Source organism: Charadrius vociferus, unplaced genomic scaffold (assembly GCF_000708025.1).
Source record: "Charadrius vociferus isolate BGI_N301 unplaced genomic scaffold, ASM70802v2 scaffold365, whole genome shotgun sequence".
Lineage (NCBI taxonomy): Eukaryota > Metazoa > Chordata > Aves > Charadriiformes > Charadriidae > Charadrius > Charadrius vociferus.
In genome coordinates, this window is record NW_009648559.1 from 2,600,799 (window position 1) to 2,616,592 (window position 15,794).

Consider the following 15,794-nt stretch of genomic DNA (forward strand, 5'->3'; position numbering starts at 1 on the left):
GAGCGCCCGGCCCGCTTCCTGCTGCCGGGCCGCGCCGGGGGGCGGCCGCGAAGGGGCCCTGCCGTGAGGCGAGCCGGGGCGGCCCCGGCGCGTGCCTTCGGTCCGTCAAGCGCTGAGCTTGTCGGGCTTCCCGCCGGCAGCTCCACTGTGGGCGGGCGTGAGGTGCTTAACGCCGCCTGGAACCCCTCACAGCCGTCCCCAATAAAAGGAAACGGTCGGGTTCGTCCCACGTCTCCCGGGACAAATCTGAGTGTTCCACCTCGCCCCGTCTGTCGGGGTGAGCGGGCAGTGGGGGAGGTACGGCGAGGGTAGCGGGGGATCCTCAGGGGGAGCAACAAGTTCAAGAAACAGCAAAGCATGGCCTATAACAAAGGGTCGAAGAGAATTGACATTGTTTGCACTAAAAAAACCCACAAACCCACCAAAAAAAAAAAATCAGAAATATTTTCCAGGCTTTGAAAGCATGGAAGGGGCTGTGGTGCAGCAGAGGCAAGAGCTAGCAGTGATTTGGAGGAAGGAGATGGGCAGAAACAGCTCTGTGATTTACCAGCTGGGGAAGCTGCGCAACATCTTTCCGTGAGGTTTTCAAGAGCTGGTTACGGGCAAGGGCCAGGAAAGGGAACAAGGCAAAGATAGGGAAGATGATGGGAGAAGGAGAGGATGTGGCCGTGAGTGGAAAGGCAGAGGCAAGAGAAGGAGAGCTGAGCTGCGATCCAGCATTAGTGAATCCAAGCCTAAAGCGGGTAACCCACTTGCTTGGGTCACTCACAAACTAAGTGGTTATTAGTTATTACTACAGAGGAAGGAGGTTGCCGCATGCATGGTTTTCCCTTTGTGTGAATTTAAGGAACATTTCTCACCACAGTATAGCAAATTTTCAATAAGCTGTTCTGTTGCTATAAAAGTCTTAATAACATTTACCTACCTGTAAATAAGTAGTGTTTTGATCAATACAGATATTTTGATGATAAGAGGCAAGCTTCCCCCCACAGTGACAACAGAACAGCTCATGCATCTTGTAGACTTGCTAGGCTGCAAAAGTGTGTCTAACAATTTAATGTATTTAAACAGTGAAAGATAACAGCACAGCATGACACAGCTCATAATTCATATTCCATGCAGAATGGGTGTTTTAAAAAAAACCAACCCAGCTAGTACATTGTCCATCTGCATATTTCTATTTTGGTGCTGTTACCAGAGTAACCACGACACTTTATGCCAACTACTGTCTCTACTTCTGAATCTGCGAAGGTCTGGATGAGAGATTAATACAGATTACTTTAATAAATCTACCAATTCTATGATCTATAAAGAGCGAAGTGTATGTACATGACAATGTATTTCAGACATGGAAGAAGTGTTTAATTTGAATTGCAAGTGCGTAGCTGCTCGCAGGATCAGATTCCACAGGGTGTCCTGCCCTACCAAATACTAATCCCTCTCCCTGCGTTCCCCAGGAAAGCACAGCAGTTTTTATTCTTTCCGCAGCTGAAGAAAAGCAGGCCAAGGAAAAAATACTAGAAGTACAATTGCCTTTAAATAAAAGGAAATTGTTCTCCCCAAAAGTGTATGTTTGGTTTGATCTCCCCTGCCTTGACACATGTTTAAAGACAGTGTGTAAACATCTCTTACCTTAAACACATCTCCTGCAGTCCAGCGGGACGGTGCAGGTTAGAAATACCTGCACTGAAGAAGCCCCAGTGTTAGCTCAGGACACAGGCAGCTGACATTCAGGACATCAGTAAAAACTTCTTAGGTAATCTTTATTGGCAACTTAAGTAGTCCCTAATTTTTACTGTTAGCGTTATCGTGTAACCAAACTAAAACCAGATGATCTAGTCTCAGATTTCAGCACTATGAGAAAAACTACATTTTATTCATGCATGTTATTTTCAATCCCAGACAGAAGAAAACTAGCTTATAAAGACCTTCTGAGCCTAAAGAATGACTTAAGAGTCTAAAAAGATTCCCCCCCGTTTTACACCTGAAATTCCTTATTTGGAATGAACAACTTCCACTCATAATCAGTAGTACTGAAAATCCACACCAAGAATTGCATCCTTTCTATGCCACCATAATTATTTCCATCAGAGAAAAGAAGAGAAACGCCACTCTCAGAAAAAACCCTTTCCCAACCAAAACATCAACATGAAATAAAATCGGTAACTCAGCTCAGGTATTCCTAAAGCATTTCAAAGCCTTAAGGAACAGAGATGTTTAATATAGGCTTTGAGCACATTAGTTACAAGGTGGAAACTGAAGCTAAATAACCATTAGCACGGAAAAGAAACTGCTTGAATAATAGTATACATACATATATGGAAATCCTTTTCAAAGGGATCATGAAATTATCCCTTCCTTCCCCTTCCTGTTCTCCACCATACACTTCTAAACACAAATGATGTGACTCACAAGGAGACATCCAAAACATCTTCCATTCCAAGGCCGTTTCTCCTGACTCTCCCATTGCATTAAGTGCTGCTTTATGTTTTTTTCATGTTTGTCGGCCTCTTGGCTTTTCAGTAAATTTATTCCAACCTGCCAAATCTGCCTTTTTCTGTTCCTTTCCCTGTATCTCCTTATACAATTAGATTTGCTCTTCCATTAGCTTAACTTTGAATTACTGTCTAATTCTGTTAATTTTGCATAAAATAGCACAAACAGAAAATAGGTGCCTTGTTAGGTAGGCAGATTTAGAAGGGTGGCTATCCGCATTAGAGATTTCAGAGAACATATTGCATAATTTTTAAAGGACTAAGATTGTAAAAGAGACTAGACTCTGCTCACTAAACAGTTATGTCATCCAAAAAAAGTCACTAAGGAGGGGATTTTGGGTTCATTGATCAATAAACAAGCTTCAAAGGGATGAAGGAATTTTTAATAGGTTGTGTTAATTTCTAAGAACTAAGAGAGAACACTGACCCAAACACTGAATGTAAATACATTTCTAAGAGATTCAGTGGGCGGTAGAGTAATAGGACAGAATAAAGCAAGTGACAAGGAAAAGGAAGTGGCTTGACCAAAGAAAATTTTACCCTGCCCTACGTAGTGTCTCTTTCAGTGCTTCGTATTTTCACAGCTTTTTGGCTGGAGCCTGGAACAAGACAGCAAGATAACACCGTGACACCTCTTGATTTAAGTGACATGGGGAACATCGTTCCTGAAACCTGCCGTCTTTGCAAGACATACGCACATGGCAAAGATGAGGACATGTGCAACAGCCTGGTGGGACTTCTATCTCCCGGCAAGAAAATGATCCAAAGCATAGAAAGACTGGTATTTAAGAATTATTTATTAGTACAAACACATCTAGCAACTTTTCCCCATGTACTAACAGCCTTATCTGAACACCAGTAAATACCAGTTGATGCTAGCAAGAGATACCCTAGCCCACTGGATATTACACAGCGGGGAGAACAGCCAATTCAAATCCAGTTTCAAAGGTGATGTTTAAAGAAACTAGTGAAAGCCTTCCTCATATGCCATTATGCAGCAAGGCCACATTTGCATGCATTAATGAAGGACTGTAAACCTTACTTTTGAATTATATTTTCAAGCTCAACACCCTCAAAGGTACTGAGTCAGGTTTTAATATTTCCTGGTGGTAAAGACTGCGAGGGTAAACATGGGTAACTGCATTTAAAAGCATATTACTTTCACCATTAATATGCAGCTTCAGCACATGTTGAGACTGGACTTTCAAACTTACATGTATTAGATCAATTTTTTTTACAAATAGACTTCTGTCTAGAATAAGTGCCATTGTTTTGCCTTATTTACGAATCCTTAATTGCAGACAGCTCACCGTGAAGAGCTGGTTATCAGTATAGTCTTCATTCACCTTTAGACTCAGCTCAGGTAAGTTATGAAAAGTGTACATGTCTGTCTTAAGCACTAGCAAGATCAGATGCATGTAAATACACTATTAAAAAAAATAATCCTGGAACCAAACATTTTTTCTAGCTCTTTGATGAAGAATCTGAAATTAGTTAGTCATCCACTTGTACAGGCCAATGTCAGCTTTAAAAGTAGACCAAATTTTCTCTCAGTAGTTTAAATGTAGATTTTAAGTCAATTTTTTTAACTTTTTAACTTTTTAACTTAAGCCAGAGCAATCATACTAATTTCAGTTTAAAAGAATGGATTATTTCCTTTCACATTACTTACTTAAGATGAAGGTCTAACTATATACATATATATTAAAACACACATATTAAAACAGTAAAAGACATTATTCAACTTTTTTTTTTGCCCCTGAATTAGGGTGGGCCCTTAGTAATACTAACCTTGATTTTGTTCACTTTGGATCTATATGCAAATATCAGAGCAAAGCTAAAATTTGTTACAGAGAGAATATTCTTCCCATTTACATTGTTTTAATAACAAAAAAAAAAAAATGTTCACTGAGTAAAGGGAGTTTCCGTACAGCTTTGTGGCCTTGATTGCATGAGTAATTTACTGTAGAGGTCTCAACAGACACCTCAAAGTTGTTGTTCTTGTCCATCTGTTACTACTCTTTTCTAAATGGGATTAAAACTAGGTTAAGAGAACTTCCTCCCTATTGAACTACATTTTGGGGTAACATTTTAGGATTTTGGTCACGCTAATGGGATGCACAGAAACTGGATGTATGGAACAAGCGACAACCACAAGGTGTTCAGTAGCCATACTGCGACGCACGATAAGCCAGTTCGGGCTGGGTTTAGGCAAGGCAGACTCCAAGGCATGCCATGCCATGGGTGCCCTTGACACCCCACTCTCCCTCAAAGGCCGTAGTTTTTTTATTATAACATGAGTTTGCTCATCTGTAAGTTCCCAGGTGAAGACAGCAGTCCTAGTTCAGTATCAAGCACCTCAAGTTAGGAACTTTTTTGACACAAGAACACATACTAGTAATGTCCCTGCCTACTCCAAGTGCTTTCACTATTTGCTTTCATGTTTCCTTCCTCTACATATCATTGGGAGAAAAGGTCTTAACGGTAATCTGGTGTAGCCACAGTGACCTCCTCAGCCTGCAGATAGTCCAGGAGAACACCCAAACCTCCTCAGGCACAAGGAAGTCTTCACAACCTTTCAGCTCCAACCTGTCCATGCTCTCCCAACACCTGGAAGCTGGATATCAGATGGGTCTAGTTCATTTCCCTGAAGTTTTGGGAGCATGGTGGACTGAAGGCAGATGCCCTTTTACTACTGCTATTTTGTATTAACTCTAAGTTTTATTTGTTTTGTGTTCCATGAAGTTTGCATCGGGTGCAGCAGGCCTCAGCACTTAGAGCATCTGCAACCTCACATTATCAGGAAAAAAACCCAAAAAACAAAACACCATCTTGTCTTCCAAACATATACGTGCCATCAGTCTGCACCTGCTGAAACCCACGCTAGCTTGCTGTGTGGCTCCGTACTTTCTGAAAACAGCTTTGTAAGCCACTGCAGGAAGAGGATACTACTATCCATTAAAGTTACATTGGCAATCTGTGTCTCAAAGTCCCAGCTTAGTCACGCATTTAAGTGCCCAATTTCCTCCATATACCAATTATGCACACGTTATGAGTATGTTCCAGTTGGTATCAGCAAAGCTGTCCTGTGCATTGCAGATAACAAACATTGACACGCACATGTTCTGCTCCCTGCTCATTCCTTATAAACGTACACGACATTACCTCTCCATGGTTTCTAAACCTGCCTCACTTGTATATCCCATTGTTCTGTAGTTCCCAATCCACCTGTTAGCCTCTCTGACCGCCTCCCCTGGAGTATGAAGAATTAAGCAATAACAAGGAGACTTTAAGCTTTCACATAGCAAAGTAAAAAACTGACTCAGGGCTGCACGTGGTGGTTAAGTTTAAGTAACTCCACAGCTTGAAGCTCTGTTGAGGGAACAACTGCCCAAGAAGCCAGTTTCTGGAGAGGACCTATTATTCACTACAGGACTAGGAAACCTTTTACATATACACTGTAACCACATGAATATTGACAGGAAAACTACTGATGTAAGTAACTTAGAACTTGTGTGCCAGACAAATTACCATGTATGAAGAAAGGGCAGTTTGTCTGCAGAAGCCCAAGCACCAACCACTTAGAGCATCTCCTTAGGCACACAGGGGCTTCAGCTGTAGAGGTAAGCAGCTAAAATTTTGAATTTCAAGCATTAACTGCTGCTTTGGGTATAAACTCTGTTGATCCAGCCCTCGTGTTAAGTCAGAAAGGTACATAGTCAGAGTGGTACTACAACTGCAAGACGTTAAAAATGCAAGTCTCCACTTTTTAAAAATAGATAAATAAGAAAGATTTATTTGAAGCAGGTTTGGGTTTTTAAAAAAAAAAAAAAAAAAACCACCAAAAACCAAACAACAAACCAAACAAACATTCTCTTTAGGGTTAGTCTTTGTTTTCTGCCCTGAAGCCAATCTGCAATCTAATGAACCAGAAAATTTCTTATTTCAGGACTCAACACCTTTGCCATTAACCCTTAGTGTCTGATTCACCTTGCCTTATAGATTTCAGAATTGCAAGTCTACCTTCAGGAGCCATAAACTAGAAGCAAAACCTAATGAAGCAAAGTACTGCAAGTACTCCTTCTAATCAGTGCCACAGAAGTGTTTGTTCTCTGGAGAAGATATGAATGCTCGGAAGGAAGATCTAGCTTCTACCTCCTATTCCCTGACTGTCAAACTTTATCTGAATGATTTCATAGCACAGTGCTTTAAACAACTGCTTGCGATTCTTGACCAACCACATCTGCAGAACCACAAAGTATCTGGAAGCCCTACAGGAACCCACTCACCAGAGGAGACCTTCTTGACACCACTGTAATACAACACGGTTTTCTCCCTGTAGTTCATCTCGTCTATCTCCACAGCGATTACGAAAGGCAGACCAGATTGTTCTTATCTTCAACTGTTGGGTTTTTATGTCAGTGTCACAGTGCTGACAGCAAAGCAAATTCAAACACAATCAAGAGCAGCCATGAGATCATTGTTCACTGACAGATTTGGTGGTTTGGTTTTTTTTTTTTCAAGTGTTAGTGCATTTAATAACATCTAAAGAGTTTCATAAACATACCTCCACAGAATTTAGCATTGTCGAATTGTGCTTGTTCTTGCTTGCACAGTAAGATTAAAGGTATTTGTTAATACCTCAAACATTTTCTGTCTATACAGAGTGGAAGCTACAGAGGCACCTGATAGTCCAATACAGCAAGACCATACAAATGGTTGCCCGGGTTGCAAGTTATCCTACTACAGGCTAACTTGAAACGTAGCATGACACCACACAATTGTTATAAAGCTGCTCTACAGGAGGTAAAGAGACATATTAGGTTGTGAAAAAGCCAAATACCTTTTCTATATACTGACTGCAGGTTTATGCAGCATTATGGGATAGTCAGTAAAGCCTATCAGGGACATCAAGGGATAAGACAGACAGCGTTTCAAATAACAGCTACTCCCCCACCTCCCCTTTTTTTTTTTTTTTTTTAAGAACACAAACATATACTGAGACTCTGATGAACAACATATGGAACACTTGATCCTGCTCCTCTTGCAAGTTATTTTACTTCCAACTACAAAAAGAAACGATAAAATGCCATCAAGTCAGAGCAATAATGTTTCATTGCCACGTTGTGTTGATATAAGGTCTTCACAGCCTACAACATAGATTAAAAAGTTGGATCCTTTGGTCTTATTTGAGCTTGACTGGAATAAAATACAGCAAAACCCAACAACCAACCAAACCCCACAATGGAGTAATAGCTTGCATAGAGCTGACAGCAAAGATTTGATGTGAAATTGTGCTCTCTAGTGGAGAAATTTGATTTTGTGCAATAAAAGTTCAAACCATCCTGATCCATCCACTTGACCAACAGGTTTTCAGTGCAGAGAAAATATCAAGATTTTCCACAATACGAAAAGAGCGCAAATGCCTAGTTCAACAGATTTATTATAACGAAGATAGGTTTATACCCAGTTACATGACAGATTACAGCTAGATAAGGTTTCTAAATAGACAACAAAAAAATACCTAAGCATGCTTTTATGTTTGTTTAGGTTATAAAAGTAATGGTATTCTTAATGCAATAGCAAAACGTTTCCTTTTAATGATGTGACACTTTAATATGGTCCTATATAATACTATATTTTGATGAAAATAGGTTAGTTTTACATCAGATTGCGCTGCTGACACGATCACCAACTCCTTTATTTCTAGTTATGCATACACCACTAATCTTAAACATAGTGAATGGGTCTTCAGGAAATACTAACTCCCATGTAATTTGTTTTCTTACAGTGTTAACAAAATACAACCCATTTTCTTCATAACAGCTGCCTACCACTATTTTTTCTGGGCATGTATGGACCAATGAATGCATTAACTCAATTTAATAGCAGGTGAAGTAGAATCTATTCCTTAAAACAACTTGGCCACTTTATGCTTCCTCAACAGTATACAGGATTTAGCTTCTTTGAACTCTGTACTTAACTAGGCTGTTGGAATAAATCTGAAGTTAGAAGACAGAAATATGAAAGACTTAAAAAAGCTAAATGTACAGCTAACTCATGCTAATTTTAAAATATATTAAAATTTGGCATGCATTCTAATTCAAGAGTAAGGATCTAGCAAGACATGGATATTAGATTTCTCTTATGTGGTTGCAGAATGCTATGACGAGCTGTTGACTGCTACAGAAAGTAACATTCTCTCTTCCTCTTTGGCCCTTAAAGATGAAATATGGCGGGGGGGAGGTTGAATGCATACAGAAACACAGAGCTACTTTTCATGTTTTAAGTTCCCTGGTATACTCAGAAAAAACAGCCTAACAATTCAGCAAAGCCAGCAGTCTAGATTTAAGAAGTATCACAAGCCACAAACAGAATCAAACAAGTTAAAAGATTTGCCAGCTAGACTTTTTTTTTTTTTAATGGAAAAAAGTTCATAACTGATCTTATGCATAAAGCAAGAAGAAAGACTCTCTCACTTCTCCTTCACCGACTTCCAGCGTAACTGGTGCTGATATGGCATCAATTCAAACACTTGTATTTAGTTGATCCCATGATAGCAAGCAGATTTCCTAAGTTTCTGCACTGGTACTCATTCAGAATTTTGGACAGTTGTCAGTGATTGGGTAAAAGAAAAACCTACCTCTATTTAAGCAGTTTTGTCATAGTCCTTATTAGTCTTTCTATTAAGTGATAAGTAATAAACTTTAGTTTGGTTATGGCTAAATATTTATGGGTATTTATTTAAATATTTATGAAGTGCCAGAACTCTGCAAGACACTGTTTCCATTTAATATTCTCCTGCAAGTTTTCACAATATTCTTTAAATTTCTGTCCTTCACATGGCTGTATCACTTAAACCATACTTTCTATTTAAACCATATGCAAGAAAAAAATTCAGTTAGTCTTAAAAAAAAAACCCCAAAACCCTAGTCTTTCTGGATCCTTAATTTCAAGACAAGTGAGATATCCCTTGAAGTCCTGTGTAGTCACTGTTACAGATAGGTAACAGAGAGAGCGATTTTAAATATGTTTAGTTTTAAATTCAATAGTAGTCATGCCAAATTAATACACAGTTGTGAGCATATTGTAGCACCACTTGAAGTTAACTGGTACATATTAATAGCTCTGTTGTAGCAATACCCATCAGTCACACTAGTGCATGTATGGAAGGGAGGCAGCCCAGTAATTGACAGAAATGTCTGTTTTTCTAAGCCTCATTCGAGAGTGGGTATATTTGCAAAACCTCCATTTCTAGCTACAAAAGCGTTATCACAGCAAGGCAGAAGTTTCACTGGGTTTTGCAGACTCAGCTAACTGTATTATGTTAGAGTTTTGTTCACCATGAAAAGACATTAAAAAAATACCAAAGTACAACTCAGTAGATTTATGCATTAAGTTGTAAGCCATCTAAAAAACAGGTTCAAAGTTATATTAAAGGCAGTAAGATCCTACTTAGCAATTGAGTTTAGCCCATGTAAGAAGTACAAACGTGGTATCTTCCAATTAAATCATTTCTTAAGGGGAGAAGCTGACAGAGGTCAAAATCCCAGACAGTTCATACTGACTTTCAATCCCACCCTATAAGACAACTTTGTGAGGTTTCTGGGACACAGCTAGGAAGTCACCCACAGTGAGAAATTACAGGTGCTACTACAAAACTACCGTGATGGGCCATTTTAAGGATAATTTACAATAACTCCTTCAGAAACTATTGTGCTAAGAACACCAAAGCTTGCACTGACCTATTTATAATTCAAGTATTCTCTCTACTCCATGATAAAGAGCTTTCTGAGAATATGAAAGCACAGTCCAGGAGGTCCTCGTAAGACAGAGCAGACTTCAGCCTTCTCTCAGTTTCCTATATCTCAACAGTTGCAGAAGTGCCATTTGTGTAGCCACCTTTAGACTTCATGTGGTCCTGAACTGATACAGCCTAGGAAAAAAGCTTATTAGAACATGCATCTGATAAAGCCTGGTTGCCAGAGCAATTATTAAAAGCATCACTTTGAAGAGACAGGTGAGCCATATGTTTGCAGCGCTGGGTCCCAACAGCAGTAGGGAGAAATAACAACTAAACCCAGGATTGTTAAATACTATTTTAAGTCAGAGCATGAGATGGGTCTTGCTATCCAAAATCCGCTTATTCTTACATCATTCACCCTGGGACAACTTTGACTTCAGGGTGATGTGTTATCTAGACCTAGTATCAAGTGCATCCACAGAACCCTTATCCAAAAGGTTCTCATCGTATGTAGAGATACTGGGGAAATGAGCGCTTCTTGCTGATTATATCTTCCACAGTATCTTATGTTTACAAACCAAAGGACAGTTCTGTGCTGATGCTATTCTATTGATTAAAAAAAAAAAGTCAGATTTTTCTCTCTCTTACAGTTGTCTAGTATTTTATTAGCTACCTGCTCTACAGGTTACTGAGTGGAGATTTCTGCTTATCCAAGAGGTGCACACTTACTGATGAATAGTCACTACTCATGTCTCTTGCCCCAACATGCGCAGTGTGTACAAAGTTCATTGGTTCTCCTATCATATTCCGGTCCAGTCTCCGACGCCTCTTCTATAAGAAAGAAGATATCTTAGGTCTCTATTCAGAAAACATGAGCAGCTTTCAGAAAGAAACAAGCAGCTGAGTTAAAAAAAAAAAAAAAAAGATGGTCAGTAGTGACCCCTAATGACTCCTCATTGCAACTGGGCTGAAGTTTCAGACTGTTTGCAGTAAGAGAGGGTCAAAGTCACTTTTATAACTGCTAATTGAATTTTAGCAAAAGCCTACTTTAATGTTGGAAAGTCAGGGCCTGAGAACTGCAAATAGTCATATGGCGAAAGCTTCTTACAAAACATACATAGTTTAAACATAGTTCAACATGTCAGTTTTTAGCATTTGCATTACTTAGCCCAAACTAATTAAAACAACATGACAATGAAAGTGTTTTCCACATAACTGAAAGACAAAATTTCAAATCTGATAAAGGATGGCAGTTGTGCATCTACCTACCGGTTGAGGCTGTTCACCATTGCACCAATTAAAACAAACCAGGAATTCAGTCATTATATTTTTCAGTAGGTAATAAGGTCTTGTTAAGTGTAATTATTTCTCTGGGAGTTAAAGCTGTACAAAGACCAAGATGCAGTTTCTAAAGCAAGTTTAGGAAGGAATTGTTTGTGCAGATTCACTGGTAAAGATCACAGAAAGCATCCGATAAGTACACCTGCAAAGAGATTATTATGTAAATTTATACTCAAATATATCAAAATCTTGTAACAGTTATTGGACAAGAGACATTTCAGAAAACTAAAACAAGACTGTAAAATTCTTAAAATATACCTGGACAGAAGAGTAGCATCAATTTGAAATCAGTACATTCATATCAGAAATCAGGGTTAAGAACTCTGCACATTTACTCCCAGGCAGCCAATAGTATAAGTTCTGGTTTCTTTACAGAAGCATAATAAAAGCAATGCTAGAATTAAGTCATGTCTTACCAGTCTGTGATCTGGTTGTAAGTAGAGCTGGCCAATACTTATGGACTGTTTAGTATTTTGAAAGAAAATAGCTTTGAAACACAACAGATTAAATGCTTAACATTTACAAACTGGCCCAAAAGGAAGTCTCCATCTTACATCTGATACACTTACTCTTCTCAGACTTAAAAAACGTCAAAGTAGAGAGTATTCTACAACTCCAAAAAGCCCTTAGAAGAGGGAAAGAGCTTTGTATACCAGCAGCAGAAACTGTTCATCAGACAGAGCCTAGAGCTTCCCAAAAGGTATAAAAGTATTAACACAGCACTCCTGAACTGGATACACAACGAGGGAACTCACTGACCTTAACTGCCCTGAAGCTATGATAAGGAACAACTTTTTAGTGGTTACTGACTTTTTTTTAAAAAAACTTCCTTCAAATCAAAACCAGGGCTATCGAGTAGCCTTCCCTATCAAGTTTTTCAGACCCCAGATCATTAAAACAGTATTTCAACATGTTAATTTAGAAAGAAGGGGTTTTTTTTCAAAACTTACAGCTTCACAGAAGTTACAGCTTCATGAATTCAGTCTTTCTGAACCCCCACTGAAGTCTTCACAACCAAACAGCATAAGCTTCCCCTTTCACAGGCATTTCTTACGTAGTTCCACAATTATGTAATTAGCACATCTATTTCTTTCACCTTTGTGTTTTTCTTACACTTCATCACTTCTCACACTTCAAGCAGATTTCTTAAATTTCTGACATTTATCTATCAAAGCATTTGTTACATTTGCCTCTTAGCTTTAGGTGGCCTATATGATGCATTACTGCAGAATGTGTCATATATTATTCCATTTTATCCTGAGTGGTATTAATACAATTCATTATCTGGCTCAATTATCATTTTTCACCTCACTTCATTGTCTCACAACGGTCCTTATCACCACTGACACCTTGTTTGGGTGCAGCAAAGAAGGGACAGTGGCCCACACAACCGTAAGAACATGCAGAAGCCAAAGCTTTTGCCTACACTTCACATTATTTGCAATTTTTGGAGGTTATGTTAAGGAGACTGCATCAAAGCCAAGATTTTCTTAAAAATCATAAAGTGCATCACTGTATGCTAATAACCTATTTTGAAAGCAGGCTGACTGAGACAAGCATCAAATTAGAGAAACATCCCCATCCCAAAACAATGGTTGAACGCCTACTCTCCTCTCACCATACCCCCCAGCATTTGGCCATCTAACTCCGTGGGGCTCCGTGTGTACCTAGGTCTTACCTGCTGCTCCCAGTGAGTCCTGACGGGATGGTCTGTCCTCATTCAAGCACTGGCACGCAGCCAGCTCCTGTCTTGGCAACTCCAGCACATTTACAGTTCATATTCCTGGGTTATAATTGATCCTCATCACTAAACAAGAATGCTTCACTGTGATCCCATACCCTGCGACCGTTCCTTCGCTCTGTGAGGCGCTGCGGAAGTCTGTTGTGCACTTCACGCTTACCTACAGGTGTCAGAAAAGCAGAACGGAAACCAAAAATAGCGCCCTAGTTTGGCGTCAGATTTGTGCAGCCGTGCAGTTTTCTCAGCACTATCCATACAGCCTGTGGCTCACTTCCACCCCTGCGGCAGCTCTGCAGGTGTCCTCCTGGCACACAGCAGCACTGGACGCCTTCCTGTTGTGTTTTACAACAGAACTCTTCTTTTCCTCTGCAGGAGTCAGAGTATCATCCTCCAGGACAGGAATGTCTGCACCAGGGCATGGGACACCACCTTCCTCCCACAGACTCAAGGTTTCCACGCTAACTGGAAGAATTTTAAAAACATCTTAATGCCTTCATGCTTGCCCAGGACTAATAAAAGCCAACAAGAATAACGAAAACGAGGAGAAAACAACATTTTGTCACTGTTGGCACACAGACCAGAATTGGACAATATCCTGTTGTTCTTTCTCTCTATTTTTCACCATAGCAGCAGTATCATCGAGGAGAGAGAGACAAAGGGCCAGGGAAATGGCTAGCACACGCAGACACAGATGTTGAATGCGATGGGCAGGATGCACAGCCATTCTGGAGTCCGCAGCCTTAAAGCGCCTGAATGTTTATATGCACTTTACAAAGCATAACATTCAATTTGTTCCACCATTGCTGCGTGTTAAAAAGTATTAAAAACATTGTTGTATTTTACTTACAAAATATTGACTCTGTATGAAGTGGAGAATGTTTGCCTGAATCAAAACAAAAGATTTCTCCCTTTCCAGACAAGAGAGATGCACGGTAATCTTCATAAACTAACATACCTATTCTTCACAATTGGCCATCAGACTCAAGGTCTGATCGTGACAAATCCTTGACTCCGAGCTGTTAATGAAAGACAATGAGTGTAAAGTTAGTGTGTATTATCACACATCAGACGCAGACTACCATCACCCTGCCCCAACTGAGTTGTTAAATTGTGATAACTTCTGAGTCCAGTTGTTGCCATTTTCATTCCAGCTCTCTCAGTACTGAATTGATGCGAGAAGCATATTTCAGCCTAATTGTCATTCTATAAACCACTGCGCTTGTAATTTGTTCATTATCCTTACTTTGCTCATTTGATATTTGCATCATGTTAAAATACTGAAACACTTTTATGTTTACATATTTGAAGAGCAAGGTATGGTAAAAAGCAGTGGAAATTGTATTTCCAGATCAAAAAGCAGTTTTGAACACAAAACTTGAAGAGTGCATCTTGCTTGGTCAGTGAAGAGTAAAAAACAATACATTACCAAGACTTTAGAAGAACTTAAAGCCAAACAGCTGAAATCCTGCTACAGAGTGAGCTTGACTGCTTGGAAACGGCATCCTGATTTTACTAGTATATGTACAGATTGAAAATTTAGTTTGAGATGTCCTCAAATTACATGACAACACTATTACGTAGTATGATTATATATTGGCCTTCTGTCATCCTGGAGCTTCATAGAAAGCTGAGAATAGGGTTCTACCTGAGACCTCCATTAATCTAAGTGTGTTGGTATTGTTAATCTAAGGAATTTGAGTGTAGCCTCTGAGATTTGAAACTTCTCCTTTTAAAAGCTAAGTAGACACACACATTAAAACAAACAAACGAAGAACCATCAAGGCAGCTCCTCTATTTCAAAGTGGAAATAAGCTAGTCACAAAATAAAAAAAATGCATTTTTAACTAACTGTCCATTCCCCCTCAAAAAAAAAGAAAAGCCGAGAGACCAAATGATGTGTTCTGTTTGGAAGTTAAAAATAAATGTGAGAAAAAAACAACTGAGATTTGCCTGGAATCTTACCAGAAGAAAATTAGTAAAACTCATAAAAAGATGAGAAGCAAGCTGAGCAGCTTGCAATACACCAACCACTGGTATTGTAAACATGCTAAACTGAGTTACCAGCCTGCAAATTATGGAAGTTAATGTTACTAAGAATAAACTCAGATTAGATTAAAAAAAAAAAAAAAAAGGCTGCGACCGTAAGTTTTGTTTCTTCATAGAAGGGGCAAAGTCTTAACAAGAAGAGGTTTAGTCCCTCAGGGGCGCAGCGGTTTCCAGTCCTGCGGTTTTCTGCGGTTTGCAGGAGTCGGGGCGCTGGCAGCCCGCAGCCGAGGGACAAAGGCAGCCCGGGGAAGGTGCGCTGCTGCAGTCACAGGAGTAGGGAACTGCCCTTCTGTTGAGACCGGGGGATTGCAGGAGACAAACCCTCCACGCTCAGTTTCCCAGTCAAATTTCTACACGCCCGTTAACCCCCCCCGATTTCCTGGCCTAAGGACGGGGTTTGACCTTGAACGCAGAAGATGCTCGCGGA

At 39.7% G+C, this 15,794-nt stretch overlaps 2 protein-coding genes across 2 annotated transcripts in view; both read right to left on the minus strand.

Moving 5' to 3' along the window:
- Nucleotides 1–6,842, minus strand: part of SPPL2A (signal peptide peptidase like 2A) — a 33,451-nt gene extending 26,609 nt beyond the window's left edge. The window contains exons 1-3 of the mRNA XM_009886171.1: nt 6,785–6,842; nt 5,661–5,748; nt 16–321 (exon numbers count right to left, since the gene is read on the minus strand). Coding sequence (XP_009884473.1) covers nt 16–321; nt 5,661–5,748; nt 6,785–6,842 — 452 coding nt within the window. The remainder of the gene's footprint in view (nt 1–15; nt 322–5,660; nt 5,749–6,784) is intronic.
- Nucleotides 6,843–9,973: 3,131 nt separating this feature from the next.
- On the minus strand, nt 9,974–11,562 carry LOC104287422 (CDC42 small effector protein 2-B-like). Its single transcript, XM_009886129.1, has 3 exons — nt 11,509–11,562; nt 10,969–11,070; nt 9,974–10,431 (listed from the first exon to the last, which is right to left on the minus strand). The coding sequence occupies exons 1-3, from the start codon at nt 11,560–11,562 to the stop codon at nt 10,357–10,359; spliced, it is 231 nt and encodes a 76-aa protein (XP_009884431.1). The 3' UTR covers nt 9,974–10,356.
- Nucleotides 11,563–15,794: the final 4,232 nt, after the last annotated feature.